The following is a 14,268-nucleotide window of genomic DNA, read 5'->3' as shown; positions in this document are numbered from 1 at the left end:
AAGGAGCAGCGTGGGTTTGAACCCACAACCTCAGGGGGCTGATACGCCACACTCTCCTCCTCATAGGGAAGTCGTCCCATCCCTTATTTCATTTTTGCCGTCCTTTTCTGTAGCTTCTCTAGTATGTATGATTTCTTGGATTCACTTTGCAAAATAGTAGGTTTGCGACTACATGAATTAGATATTCTTCTGTTGGAGGATTTCTGCACTGATTTGTTAGATTATGGTATGTGCTATCAATTATATCTTACGGTTTATTCTTGTTTTATGTACTATTCGTTTGCTGATTTTAAGTGACCAGATCACACCAAGGACAGGGATTGGGAGTGGAAGAGAGCTGAGGAAGGCATGTGCCGAAATTCCTTTAATGGTAGAACTTTTATTTATATACTATAGAAATGCTACACTGACATATATTTGCATTAACTGAGCTCTACCGAAATAAGAGACAGAGAAAGGTACCTGAGCAGATGACGCCGGCATCTTCATAATGGCCACAGTTATGACGGTTCCAGCCCTGGTTGTTGCACTGTGTCAGGTAACTTTCATTTCCTGTACAACTCATTTCATCCAGAACAATATTTCCTGTGCCTTGGCCAAAACGGGCATTGCCGGGAGCAGAAGAAGCGACTCCACAGCCCAGCTGTCGGCACACCACATCGCCATCAGTCATATCCCAACTGTCATCGCAAACTGTTCCCCAGGTTCCATTGTAGTAAACTTCAACACGTCCTGAGCATCTGTCTGAGCCGTTCACCAATTGTATTGCATGCATAAATCCTGAAAGTAAAGAAGAGAACGGAGTATTTTGAGGACTGTACACACAGGGAGAAGCTGGATTAAACCCCTGAGTTGTCCCATCCTGAGAAAAGCTTTCCTTTTCCAGTCCCCTTTAAGAACAAGGCGGGGAGGGGGGGCCAGAATAGGGCATGGTGTAAGATCCCCTAGTGCTAGCAGAAGCAGCCCTAGAATGTGAAGGGAAAGGGGGTTGCTAGAGAGCTGGAGGGAGAATCCTGAACCCTTGGGTGACCCTGCAATATATAATGGCCCCCTCCTCGGAAGGGGAGGAGACCTTCACCTGGTGAACCTCTAGAGACAAAGCAGGCAGACACACCAGGAAAGGAAGCAATGGATTATGGATTATGAGCAGAGATCCAGATCAGGAGTGAATGGATTGGGAAGCTGCACGCTGAAGGAACACCATTTTCTATTGATTTTTTGTTCTTTTTCTTGCAATGAACTTTAAACTACGCTGACAAGGAGCAGGAAGGCTCAGGAATGCAGCTGGCAGAGTAGGAAGGGGCAGAACCACCCTGTCGTGTGAGCTTGGAAGAGGAATCTTCTAGCTGATTTGGCAAGGATCCTGAGGGCTTAGCTGGGTTTTGCTTTGTTTATTATGGTGCTGAGCGTAGAGAGTGACACTGGAACAGGGACCCGCGATAAACTGCAGTAAATCTACAGGAATGGGGAAATTGTAGTGTGTTTACTGCAGGTAAGGGAGTAAAACCTTTCACTGCTCTTTGGGTGAACTGCGGGTCCGGTAATCACAGGGTTTTCTGTTTTTTTTCAACCATAGAGGAAGGGTTTGCTGGTGCTGCTGGAACCAGGAGAGGTTTGCTACTGTAGCTGTCATTGGACAATGGGAGTGGGGGAGTTAGTCACTGTCTCTTTATCCATGGGGGACATTTCTGGGACTACTGGACTTGCGGGGGGTGGGGGTGATTCTGCTGCTGGTGCTGCCGTTGGACTTGTTCTGGGACAGGTGTTGGCTGCTAGCTGGCTGGCTCCAGATCTGGAGATGAAGTCAAGGGAAGGGTGAGAAAGGCGCTGGAATGCAGAGGAACTGCGGCTGGAGATGGAGAGAAGAGACAATGAGGGTACTGAACCTTCAGGGGGTTGATTGGAGATGGAGGGAATGATGAGGAGTGCCGGACCCATGAAAGGGGGTGGGGGACTGGAGCCGGAGGGAAGGAGAGAGATGCTGGGCCTGCAGGGAGAGGGAGGAAGAAGGATAGAGGAAGAGAAATGCTGAACCAAGCGGATGAAAAATAAAGGAAGTGAAATGCTGAACACAACAGAGGGATAGAAAAAAGAGAGAAGAGCAGAGACACAATCGTGTAAGAGAGTAAGAAAGGGGAGAAGCTGGACATAGGGAGGTATATGAAAAGAGAGCAGATCATAGATGTTGGAAAGGGGGGTCACACGGGTGCCATGGTACTCCATAAATCTGCTTTCAGAATGCTGCCCCTGCCACTGATGAACACAGAAAACCAAAGAAATATTTATTTATTTTTAAAATTTCTATACCGTTAAGGTCCTATAGGTGGTTTACAGTATATCCACATACATAAAGCAGGCAGACCCTGGATGGAAGGGGTGGGGTGATAAAGGAGGCTGACACTGAATGGAAGGAGGGATAGAGAAGGCAGACCCTGGATGGAAGGGAGGATAAACGAGGCAGAAGCTGCATGGAAGGGGGGGGGGATAAAGGAGGCAGATGCAGGGTAGATGGGAGAGAAAGAGAGGAGGGAAAATGCTGGATGGAACGGGGAGAGAGGAGAGGGTAAAGATACTGGATGGAAGGGGAAGAGATAGGAGACGCAGACGCCAGATGGCAGTGGGAGAGATAGAATCAATTAATGGATGGGGGAAGAAAGAGGACAGAGTTATTGAGAGACTAGGAAATAAGAGGTAATGAAATAGGAAAGCCATGGTGAAAGAAAGAGATGGCAAGCTGTAGGAAGACACAGTAAAAATTTAAAAAAAAAAAGGGAAATTGTAAGCTTTCATGCCAGCACGGTCTCCCAAGGTGGACTGGTTTCAGTGAAGATGGCAGACTAATGATGTACCACCCATCTGGGCAGCAGCAGATGGATACTGTTGGAGGTGGAAGATCACATTTGATGCAATCTACTTCTGTATTCTGCCAAGAAAACTTGATGATGATGATGAGATATAAAGAATCGGCATGTAGTGCTAGAAGAGGTTCCCTTGGTCAGACGTGCTTACCATGATACTAGGGAAGTATCGGGATGACACTGAAGGACCTTGTTGGACTAGCACAAAACCAACTTCTTTCTGGATCTGTAATTCATCGCTAGGACTCAAATCCAAGTCAATGGCACCTAACACAAAAACAAATAATAAGAAAGACTGCTTCTTGGGGCAACTGGTCTAGGAATCGACAAGAGGGGGAGCTCTGTTAGATTTGGACCTTAGTGACATGCAAGCCATAGTACAGGAGATAACTGTAATGGGTCCACCGGGAAACAATGATCATAACGTGATCAAATTTGAGCTGCTATCTGGAGTGACGTTGCTAAAGAAATCTACTGTAGCAGTATTTAATTTTTGAAAGGATGACTATGATAAAATGAGGAAAATAGTTAAAAAGAAGCTAAAAGGATTGGTGGCAAAGGTCAGGATTGTAAACTAGGTGTGGATGTTATTTAAAAATACCATTGTGGAAGCCTAGACCAGATATATTCCACATATTAACAAGGGTGAAAAGAAGAGAAAACAAGAGCTGGTGTGCTTAAAAGGTGAAGTGAAAGAGGCTATTAGAGCCAATAAAAATCCTTTAAAGAATGGAAAAAGGATCCAAATGAAGAAAATAAGCACTGGCAAGTTATATGCAAAGCATTCCGAGAAACTGGAAAACCATTTAATTACTATATCTTGAATTCTGAACTTTTCCAGTCTACCCAATAATCGGTCATGGTTAACCAAGCCAAATCCAGCTGCATTACCATAGTTGGAATTTCCTTGTCCAGATTAGTTTTCAAAGAAGTGATCCATATCAATAAAACTGTTTCTCCACTATGTTTAGATCGAAACCCAGATTGTCTGGGGGTCTAATATGCAATCTTGAAATACAGTCATAGTATGAAAACAGACAGTCAAGCACATACAATAATTTCTTCCCAGGAACAATTACTTCGTATCTGCCTCCATCGTTTTGAATAGAAAAGGGATATGTGACACCGGTCTAATTTGAACAAGCATTAAGGTCAACATCAAAGCCCTTTACCAAGGGAGTAAGAACAATCTGTCCTAAACCCACTGGCATCACTCCATGTAATAAAGACATGGAGGAAGCCACCGCTTACCCTGGCTCGGTAGTATGGAACGCTGCTACTCTATGGGTTTTTGCTAGGTACTAGTGACCTGGATTGGCCACCGTGAAGTTACTGGGCTTGATGGACCATTGGTCTGACCCAGTAAGGCTATTCTTATGTTCTTAATTAATCAACTGAATAAGAGTGGGTAAGAATTTTGCTGGAATGGGATCTAGTTGGCAATTCCCTTTTGCAAACTTCCTAAACAATTTACTTACTAGAGCTGTATCTACCTCTGAGAATGTGGTTCATATACTGTATGATCTACTGGTCTTCCTTAAGCTTGACCTACAACACAATCTATTACCATAGATTCCTCTTCAATTTTGGCTCACCAATTATTCTCTTTATCCAATTCGCTTGTGATGTTAGATATTTGGTGCCAGAAACAATTTGACAAAATCTGCTGAGAAATCTCTATCTTTGATGTACTAAATTCAGAGGAGCTCAAATGGATAACCATTTTAAAAACTTATTTTGTAGAATCAGACCTCTACATCAACTCAGCTCAGGTGATTACTATTCTCTAAAAACCTTCTGTGGTACAGTGACCAGTTAAGAGCTGCTGAATGCCAGCTTGGGAGCAGACCATTGGCATTTCCTAGAAAGAAACTCTCCAACCCACTTTAACCTCCTTTCAATACTAATCCCATTAATTTTACAGTTTTAAACTCTGGTATAAAGCGTACTTATGAATGTAGGATCTCTGTATCTCAACCTGATTTATAGCTGGAGACTGAATAATCGTATATACAGCCAGTTTTGGCTTCCTGCTAATGATTTGTTTGTAGGATGGCTGTAAAAGGGACAAAGACAGAGCAGTAGGACTGCTACCCCAAGGGAACCGTGGGAGAGGAGGAGAAGTCACTTACCATCTGCAGAACTTAGTGTTAGGGAAGGTCTTGAAGTAACTACAAATGAAATGAAAAAGAACAGAGCAGTATAAGGAGGAACCTTCTTATCAACACTAGACATCATGTGTTTTATACTTTTATACAGCTACTAGTGGAAGGGCTGATCGTACTGGAGCCTCCCTAGCAGTAAGGACCCTCGGAAGTCTTCTGACCTGGGAAGGAAAGAGAAGAAGGGACTCCAGGAAAACCATTGAGTGGGTCAATAACCCTAAAAAGGCAGATTGTTCCTAAATTAAATCAATCTCAAATCCTTCACTTACCCGAGAGTTGAGAAGCTGTTAGGAGAAAAAGAAAACCAAGCGTTAGCTCTGAGTGATACAACCCAAGAAAGGAACAGACTCCAGACATCTCACCACACACATTTTCCTTGTCAAATGGAAATTAGAACTTTGTAATCAATTTAATCTAATTGATAATGTCATAACTGATCTCAATCCAGTTTGTTTTAAAATCTACTACTTAGTAACTTCAACGCATGTTCATTAGACCTAGAATTGTTGAAAAGAGGTTTCAAGTGGTTCACATCATCTCTTTCCACTCAGTATTTTATAGGCTTCCATCATATCTTTCTTGAACCGTCTCTTCTCTATCCAATTTTCTATACTCTTCTCCCAGGGGAGCTCAGAAGGGTTTACATTAATTTATTCAGGTACTCAAGCATTTTCCCTGTTTGTCCTGGTGGGCTCATAATCTATCGAATGTACCTGGGGTAATAGTGGGAATAAGTGACTTAACCAGGGTCACAAGGAGCAGCGTGGGTTTGAACCCACAACCTCAGGGGGCTGATACGCCACACTCTCCTCCACATAGGGAAGTCGTCCCATCCCTTATTTCATTTTTGCCGTCCTTTTCTGTAGCTTCTCTAGTATGTGTGATTTCTTGGATTCACTTTGCAAAATAGTAGGTTTGCGACTACATGAATTAGATATTCTTCTGTTGGAGGATTTCTGCACTGATTTGTTAGTTTATGGTATGTGCTATCAATTATATCTTACGGTTTATTCTTGTTTTATGTACTATTCGTTTGCTGATTTTAAGTGACCAGATCACACCAAGGACAGGGATTGGGAGTGGAAGAGAGCTGAGGAAGGCATGTGCCGAAATTCCTTTAATGGTAGAACTTTTATTTATATACTATAGAAATGCTACACTGACATATATTTGCATTAACTAAGCTCTTCCGAAATAAGAGACAGAGAAAGGTACCTGAGCAGATGACGCCGGCATCTTCATAATGGCCACAGTTATGACGGTTCCAGCCCTGGTTGTTGCACTGTGTCAGGTAACTTTCATTTCCTGTACAACTCATTTCATCCAGAACAATATTTCCTGTGCCTTGGCCAAAACGGGCATTGCCGGGAGCAGAAGAAGCGACTCCACAGCCCAGCTGTCGGCACACCACATCGCCATCAGTCATATCCCAACTGTCATCGCAAACTGTTCCCCAGGTTCCATTGTAGTAAACTTCAACACGTCCTGAGCATCTGTCTGAGCCGTTCACCAATTGTATTGCATGCATAAATCCTGAAAGTAAAGAAGAGAACGGAGTATTTTGAGGACTGTACACACAGGGAGAAGCTGGATTACACCCCTGAGTTGTCCCATCCTGAGAAAAGCTTTCCTTTTCCAGTCCCCTTTAAGAACAAGGCGGGGATGGGGGCCAGAATAGGGCTTGGTGTAAGATCCCCTAGTGCTAGCAGAAGCAGCCCTAGAGTGTGAAGGGAAAGGGGGTTGCTAGAGAGCTGGAGGGAGAATCCTGAACCCTTGGGTGACCCTGCAATATATAATGGCCCCCTCCTCGGAAGGGGAGGAGACCTTCACCTGGTGAACCTCTAGAGACAAAGCAGGCAGACACATCAGGAAAGGAAGCAATGGATTATGAGCAGAGATCCAGATCAGGAGTGAATGGATTGGGAAGCTGCACGCTGAGGGAACACCATTTTCTATTGATTTTTTGTTCTTTTTCTTGCAATGAACTTTAAACTACGCTGACAAGGAGCAGGAAGGCTCAGGAATGCAGCTGGCAGAGTAGGAAGGGGCAGAACCACCCTGTCGTGTGAGCTTGGAAGAGGAATCTTCTAGCTGATTTGGCAAGGATCCTGAAGGCTTAGCTGGGTTTTGCTTTGTTTATTATGGTGCTGAGCGTAGAGAATGACACTGGAACAGGGACCCGCGATAAACTGCAGTAAATCTACAGGAATTGGGAAATTGTAGCGTGTTTACCGCAGGTAAGGGAGTAAAACCTTTCACTGCTCTTTGGGTGAACTGCGGGTCCGGTAATCACAGGGTTTTCTTTTTTTTTTCAACCATAGAGGAAGGGTTTGCTGGTGCTGCTGGAACCAGGAGAGGTTTGCTACTTTAGCTGTCATTGGACCATGGGAGTGGGGGAGTTAGTCACTGTCTCTGTATCCATGGGGGACATTTCTGGGACTACTGGACTTGCGGGGGGTGGGGGTGATTCTGCTGCTGGTGCTGCCGTTGGACCTGTTCTGGGCCAGGTGTTGGCTGCTAGCTGGCTGGCTCCAGATCTGGAGATGAAGTCAAGGGAAGGGTGAGAAAGGCGCTGGAATGCAGAGGAACTGGGGCTGGAGATGGAGAGAAGAGACAATGAGGGTACTGAACCTGCAGGGGGTTGATTGGAGATGGAGGGAATGATGAGGGGTGCCGGACCCATGAAAGGGGGTGGGGGACTGGAGCCGGAAGGAAGGAGAGAGATGCTGGGCCTGCAGGTAGAGGGAGGAAGAAGAGTAGAGAAAGAGAAATGCTGAACCAAGCGGATGAAAAATAAAGGGAGTGAAATGCTGAACACAACAGAGGGATAGAAAAAAGAGAGAAGAGCAGAGACACAATCGTGTAAGAGAGTAAGAAAGGGGAGAAGCTGGACATAGGGAGGTATACGAAAAGAGAGCAGATCATAGATGTTGGAAAGGGGATCACACGGGTGCCATGGTACTCCATAAATCTGCTATCACAATGCTGCCCCTGCCACTGATGAACACAGAAAACCAAAGAAATATTTATTTATTTTAAAAATTTCTATACCGTCGAGGTCGTATAGGTGGTTTACAGTATATCCACATACATAAAGCAGGCAGACCCTGGATGGAAGGGGTACGGTGATAAAGGAGGCTGACACTGAATGGAAGGAGGGATAGAGGAGGCAGACCCTGGATGGAAGGGAGGATAAAGGAGGCAGACGCTGCATGGAAGGGGGGGGATAAAGGAGGCAGATGCAGGGTAGATGGGAGAGAAAGAGAGGGGGGAAAATGCTGGATGGAACGGGGAGAGAGGAGAGGGTAAAGATACTGGATGGAAGGGGAAGAGATAGGAGACGCAGACGCCAGATGGCAGTGGGAGAGATAGAATCAATTAATGGATGGGGGAAGAAAGAGGACAGAGTTATTGAGAGACTAGGAAATAAGAGGTAGTGAAATAGGAAAGCCATGGTGAAAGAAAGAGATGGCAAGCTGTAGGAAGACACAGTAAAAAGTAAAAAAAAAAAGGGAAATTGTAAGCTTTCATGCCAGCACGGTCTCCCAAGGTGGACTGGTTTTAGTGAAGATGGCAGACTAATGATGTACCACCCATCTGGGCAGCAGCAGATGGATACTGTTGGAGGTGGAAGATCACATTTGATGCAATCTACTTCTATATTCTGCCAAGAAAACTTGATGATGATGATGAGATATAAAGAATCGGCATGTAGTGCTAGAAGAGGTTCCCTTGGTCAGACGTGCTTACCATGATACTAGGGAAGTATCGGGATGACACTGAAGGACCTTGTTGGACTAGCACAAAACCAACTTCTTTCTGGATCTGTAATTCATCGCTAGGACTCAAATCCAAGTCAATGGCACCTAACACAAAAACAAATAATAAGAAAGACTGCTTCTTGGGGCAACTGGTCTAGGAATCGACAAGAGGGGGAGCTCTGTTAGATTTGGACCTTAGTGACATGCAAGCCATAGTACAGGAGATAACTGTAATGGGTCCACCGGGAAACAATGATCATAACGTGATCAAATTTGAGCTGCTATCTGGAGTGACGTTGCTAAAGAAATCTACTGTAGCAGTATTTAATTTTTGAAAGGATGACTATGATAAAATGAGGAAAATAGTTAAAAAGAAGCTAAAAGGATTGGTGGCAAAGGTCAGGACTGTAAACTAGGTGTGGATGTTATTTAAAAATACCATTGTGGAAGCCTAGACCAGATATATTCCACATATTAACAAGGGTGAAAAGAAGAGAAAACAAGAGCTGGTGTGCTTAAAAGGTGAAGTGAAAGAGGCTATTAGAGCCAAAAAAAATCCTTTAAAGAATGGAAAAAGGATCCAAATGAAGAAAATAAGCACTGGCAAGTTATATGCAAAGCATTTCGAGAAACTGGAAAACCATTTAATTACTATATCTTGAATTCTGAACTTTTCCAGTCTACCCAATAATCGGTCATGGTTAACCAAGCCAAATCCAGCTGCATTACCATAGTTGGAATTTCCTTGTCCAGATTAGTTTTCAAAGAAGTGATCCATAGCAATAAAACTGTTTCTCCACTATGTTTAGATCAAAACTCAGATTGTCTGGGGGTCTAATATGCAATCTTGAAATACAGTCATAGTATGAAAACAGACAGTCAAGCACATACAATAATTTCTTCCCAGGAACAATTACTTCGTATCTGCCTCCATCGTTTTGAATAGAAAAGGGATATGTGACACCGGTCTAATTTGAACAAGCATTAAGGTCAACACCAGAGCCCTTTACCAAGGAAGTAAGAACAATCTGTCCTAAACCCACTGGCATCACTCCATCTAATAAAGACATGGGGGAAGCCACCGCTTACCCTGGCTCGGTAGTATGGAATTCTGCTACTCTATGGGTTTTTGCCAGGTACTAGTGACCTGGTTTGGCCACCGTGAGGTTACTGTGCTTGATGGACCATTGGTCTGACCCAGATAGGCTATTCTTATGTTCTTAATTAATCAACTGAATAAGGGTGGGTAAGAATTTTGGGATCTAGTTGGCAATTCCCTTTTGCAAACTTCCTAAACAATTTACTTACTAGAGCTGTATCTACCTCTGAGAATGTGATTCATATACTGTATGATCTACTGGTCTTCCTTAAGCTTGACCTACAACACAATCTATTACCATAGATTCCTCTTCAATTTTGGCTCACCAATTATTCTCTTTATCCAATTCGCTTGTGATGTTAGATATTTGGTGCCAGAAACAATTTGACAAAATCTGCTGAGAAATCTCTATCTTTGATGTACTAAATTCAGAGGAGCTCAAATGGATAACCATTTTAAAAACTTATTTTGTAGAATCAGACCTCTACATCAACTCAGCTCAGGTGATTACTATTCTCTAAAAACCTTCTGTGGTACAGTGACCAGTTAAGAGCTGCTGAATGCCAGCTTGGGAGCAGACCATTGGCATTGGCATTTCAATACTAATCCCAATAATTTTACAGTTTTAAACTCAGGTATAAAGCGTACTTATGAATGTAGGATCTCTGTATCTCAACCTGATTTATAGCTGGAGACTGAATAATCGTATATACAGCCAGTTTTGGCTTCCTGCTAATGATTTGTTTGTAGGATGGCTGTAAAAGGGACAAAGACAGAGCAGTAGGACTGCTACCCCAAGGGAACCGTGGGAGAGGAGGAGAAGTCACTTACCATCTGCAGAACTTAGTGTTAGGGAAGGTCTTGAAGTAACTACAAATGAAATGAAAAAGAACAGAGCAGTATAAGGAGGAACCTTCTTATCTACACTAGACATCATGTGTTTTATACTTTTATACAGCTACTAGTGGAAGGGCTGATCGTACTGTAGCCTCCCTAGCAGTAAGGACCCTCGGAAGTCTTCTGACCTGGGAAGGAAAGAGAAGAAGGGACTCCAGGAAAACCATTGAGTGGGTCAATAACCCTTAAAAGGCAGATTGTTCCTAAATTAAATCAATCTCAAATCCTTCACTTACCCGAGAGTTGAGAAGCTGTTAGGAGAAAAAGAAAACCAAGCGTTAGCTCTGAGTGATACAACCCAAGAAAGGAACAGACTCCAGACATCTCACCAAACACATTTTCCTTGTCAAATGGAAATTAGAACTTTGTAATCAATTTAATCTAATTGATAATGTCATAACTGATCTCAATCCAGTTTGTTTTAAAATCTACTACTTAGTAACTTCAACGCATGTTCATTAGACCTAGAATTGTTGAAAAGAGGTTTCAAGTGGTTCACATCATCTCTTTCCACTCAGTATTTTAGAGGCTTCCATCATATCTTTCTTGAACCGTCTCTTCTCTATCCAATTTTCTATACTCTTCTCCCAGGGGAGCTCAGAAGGGTTTACATTAATTTATTCAGGTACTCAAGCATTTTCCCTGTTTCTCCTGGTGGGCTCATAATCTATCGAATGTACCTGGGGTAATAGGGGGATTAAGTGACTTGCCCAGGGTCACAAGGAGCAGCGTGGCTTTGAACCCACAACCTCAGGGGGCTGATACGCCACACTCTCCTCCACATAGGGAAGTCGTCCCATCCCTTATTTCATTTTTGCCGTCCTTTTCTGTAGCTTCTCTAGTATGTGTGATTTCTTGGATTCACTTTGCAAAATAGTAGGTTTGCGACTACATGAATTAGATATTCTTCTGTTGGAGGATTTCTGCACTGATTTGTTAGTTTATGGTATGTGCTATCAATTATATCTTACGGTTTATTCTTGTTTTATGTACTATTCGTTTGCTGATTTTATGTGACCAGATCACACCAAGGACATGGGTTGGGAGTGGAAGAGAGCTGAGGAAGGCATGTGCCGAAATTCCTTTAATGGTAGAACTTTTATTTATATACTATAGAAATGCTACACTGACATATATTTGCATTAACTGAGCTCTACCGAAATAAGAGACAGAGAAGGGTACCTGAGCAGATGACGCCGGCATCTTCATAATGGCCACAGTTATGACGGTTCCAGCCCTGGTTGTTGCACTGTGTCAGGTAACTTTCATTTCCTGTACAACTCATTTCATCCAGAACAATATTTCCTGTGCCTTGGCCAAAACGGGCATTGCCGGGAGCAGAAGAAGCGACTCCACAGCCCAGCTGTCGGCACACCACATCGCCATCAGTCATATCCCAACTGTCATCGCAAACTGTTCCCCAGGTTCCATTGTAGTAAACTTCAACACGTCCTGAGCATCTGTCTGAGCCGTTCACCAATTGTATTGCATGCATAAATCCTGAAAGTAAAGAAGAGAACGGAGTATTTTGAGGACTGTACACACAGGGAGAAGCTGGATTACACCCCTGAGTTGTCCCATCCTGAGAAAAGCTTTCCTTTTCCAGTCCCCTTTAAGAACAAGGCAGGGAGGGGGGCCAGAATAGGGCTTGGTGTAAGATCCCCTAGTGCTAGCAGAAGCAGCCCTAGAGTGTGAAGGGAAAGGGGGTTGCTAGAGAGCTGGAGGGAGAATCCTGAACCCTTGGGTGACCCTGCAATATATAATGGCCCCCTCCTCGGAAGGGGAGGAGACGTTCACCTGATGAACCTCTTGAGACAAAGCAGGCAGACACACCAGGAAAGGAAGCAATGGATTATGAGCAGAGATCCAGATCAGGAGTGAATGGATTGGGAAGCTGCACGCTGAGGGAACACCATTTTCTATTGATTTTTTGTTCTTTTTCTTGCAATGAACTTTAAACTACGCTGACAAGGAGCAGGAAGGCTCAGGAATGCAGCTGGCAGAGTAGGAAGGGGCAGAACCACCCTGTCGTGTGAGCTTGGAAGAGGAATCTTCTAGCTGATTTTCAAGGATCCTGAGGGCTTAGCTGGGTTTTGCTTTGTTTATTATGGTGCTGAGCGTAGAGAGTGACACTGGAACAGGGACCCGCAATAAACTGCAGTAAATCTACAGGAATGGGGAAATTGTAGCGTGTTTACCGCAGGTAAGGGAGTAAAACCTTTCACTGCTCTTTGGGTGAACTGCGGGTCCGGTAATCACAGGGTTTTCTGTTTTTTTTCAACCATAGAGGAAGGGTTTGCTGGTGCTGCTGGAACCAGGAGAGGTTTGCTACTTTAGCTGTCATTGGACCATGGGAGTGGGGGAGTTAGTCACTGTCTCTGTATCCATGGGGGACATTTCTGGGACTACTGGACTTGCGGGGGGTGGGGGTGATTCTGCTGCTGGTGCTGCCGTTGGACCTGTTCTGGGCCAGGTGTTGGCTGCTATCTGGCTGGCTCCAGATCTGGAGATGAAGTCAAGGGAAGGGTGAGAAAGGCGCTGGAATGCAGAGGAACTGGGGCTGGAGATGGAGAGAAGAGACAATGAGGGTACTGAACCTGCAGGGGGTTGATTGGAGATGGAGGGAATGATGAGGGGTGCCGGACCCATGAAAGGGGGTGGGGGACTGGAGCCGGAAGGAAGGAGAGAGATGCTGGGCCTGCAGGTAGAGGGAGGAAGAAGAGTAGAGAAAGAGAAATGCTGAACCAAGCGGATGAAAAATAAAGGGAGTGAAATGCTGAACACAACAGAGGGATAGAAAAAAGAGAGAAGAGCAGAGACACAATCGTGTAAGAGAGTAAGAAAGGGGAGAAGCTGGACATAGGGAGGTATACGAAAAGAGAGCAGATCATAGATGTTGGAAAGGGGGTCACACGGGTGCCATGGTACTCCATAAATCTGCTATCACAATGCTGCCCCTGCCACTGATGAACACAGAAAACCAAAGAAATATTTATTTATTTTTAAAATTTCTATACCGTCGAGGTCGTATAGGTGGTTTACAGTATATCCACATACATAAAGCAGGCAGACCCTGGATGGAAGGGGTACGGTGATAAAGGAGGCTGACACTGAATGGAAGGAGGGATAGAGGAGGCAGACCCTGAATGGAAGGGAGGATAAAGGAGGCAGACGCTGCATGGAAGGGGGGGGGGATAAAGGAGGCAGATGCAGGGTAGATGGGAGAGAAAGAGAGGGGGGAAAATGCTGGATGGAACGGGGAGAGAGGAGAGGGTAAAGATACTGGATGGAAGGGGGAAGAGATAGGAGACGCAGACGCCAGATGGCAGTGGGAGAGATAGAATCAATTAATGGATGGGGGAAGAAAGAGGAAAGAGTTATTGAGAGACTAGGAAATAAGAGGTAGTGAAATAGGAAAGCCATGGTGAAAGAAAGAGATGGCAAGCTGTAGGAAGACACAGTAAAAAGTAAAAAAAAAAAGGGAAATT

General features: G+C 44.2%; 1 protein-coding gene across 1 annotated transcript in view; it reads right to left on the bottom strand.

Annotated features, from left to right (window-relative positions):
* The window catches only part of DMBT1 (deleted in malignant brain tumors 1), a 572,499-nt gene that overhangs the window by 377,514 nt on the left and 180,717 nt on the right, over positions 1 to 14,268 (bottom strand). Inside the window, exons 20-27 of the mRNA XM_033942984.1 lie at positions 13,240 to 13,263; positions 11,963 to 12,334; positions 11,017 to 11,031; positions 10,715 to 10,753; positions 6,239 to 6,556; positions 5,293 to 5,307; positions 4,991 to 5,029; positions 463 to 780 (exon numbers count right to left, since the gene is read on the bottom strand). Coding sequence (XP_033798875.1) covers positions 463 to 780; positions 4,991 to 5,029; positions 5,293 to 5,307; positions 6,239 to 6,556; positions 10,715 to 10,753; positions 11,017 to 11,031; positions 11,963 to 12,334; positions 13,240 to 13,263 — 1,140 coding nt within the window. The remainder of the gene's footprint in view (positions 1 to 462; positions 781 to 4,990; positions 5,030 to 5,292; positions 5,308 to 6,238; positions 6,557 to 10,714; positions 10,754 to 11,016; positions 11,032 to 11,962; positions 12,335 to 13,239; positions 13,264 to 14,268) is intronic.

Source organism: Geotrypetes seraphini, chromosome 4 (assembly GCF_902459505.1).
Source record: "Geotrypetes seraphini chromosome 4, aGeoSer1.1, whole genome shotgun sequence".
Lineage (NCBI taxonomy): Eukaryota > Metazoa > Chordata > Amphibia > Gymnophiona > Dermophiidae > Geotrypetes > Geotrypetes seraphini.
The sequence above is the reverse complement of the archived record's forward strand: the minus strand, read 5'-3'. Positions and strand labels throughout refer to the sequence as shown.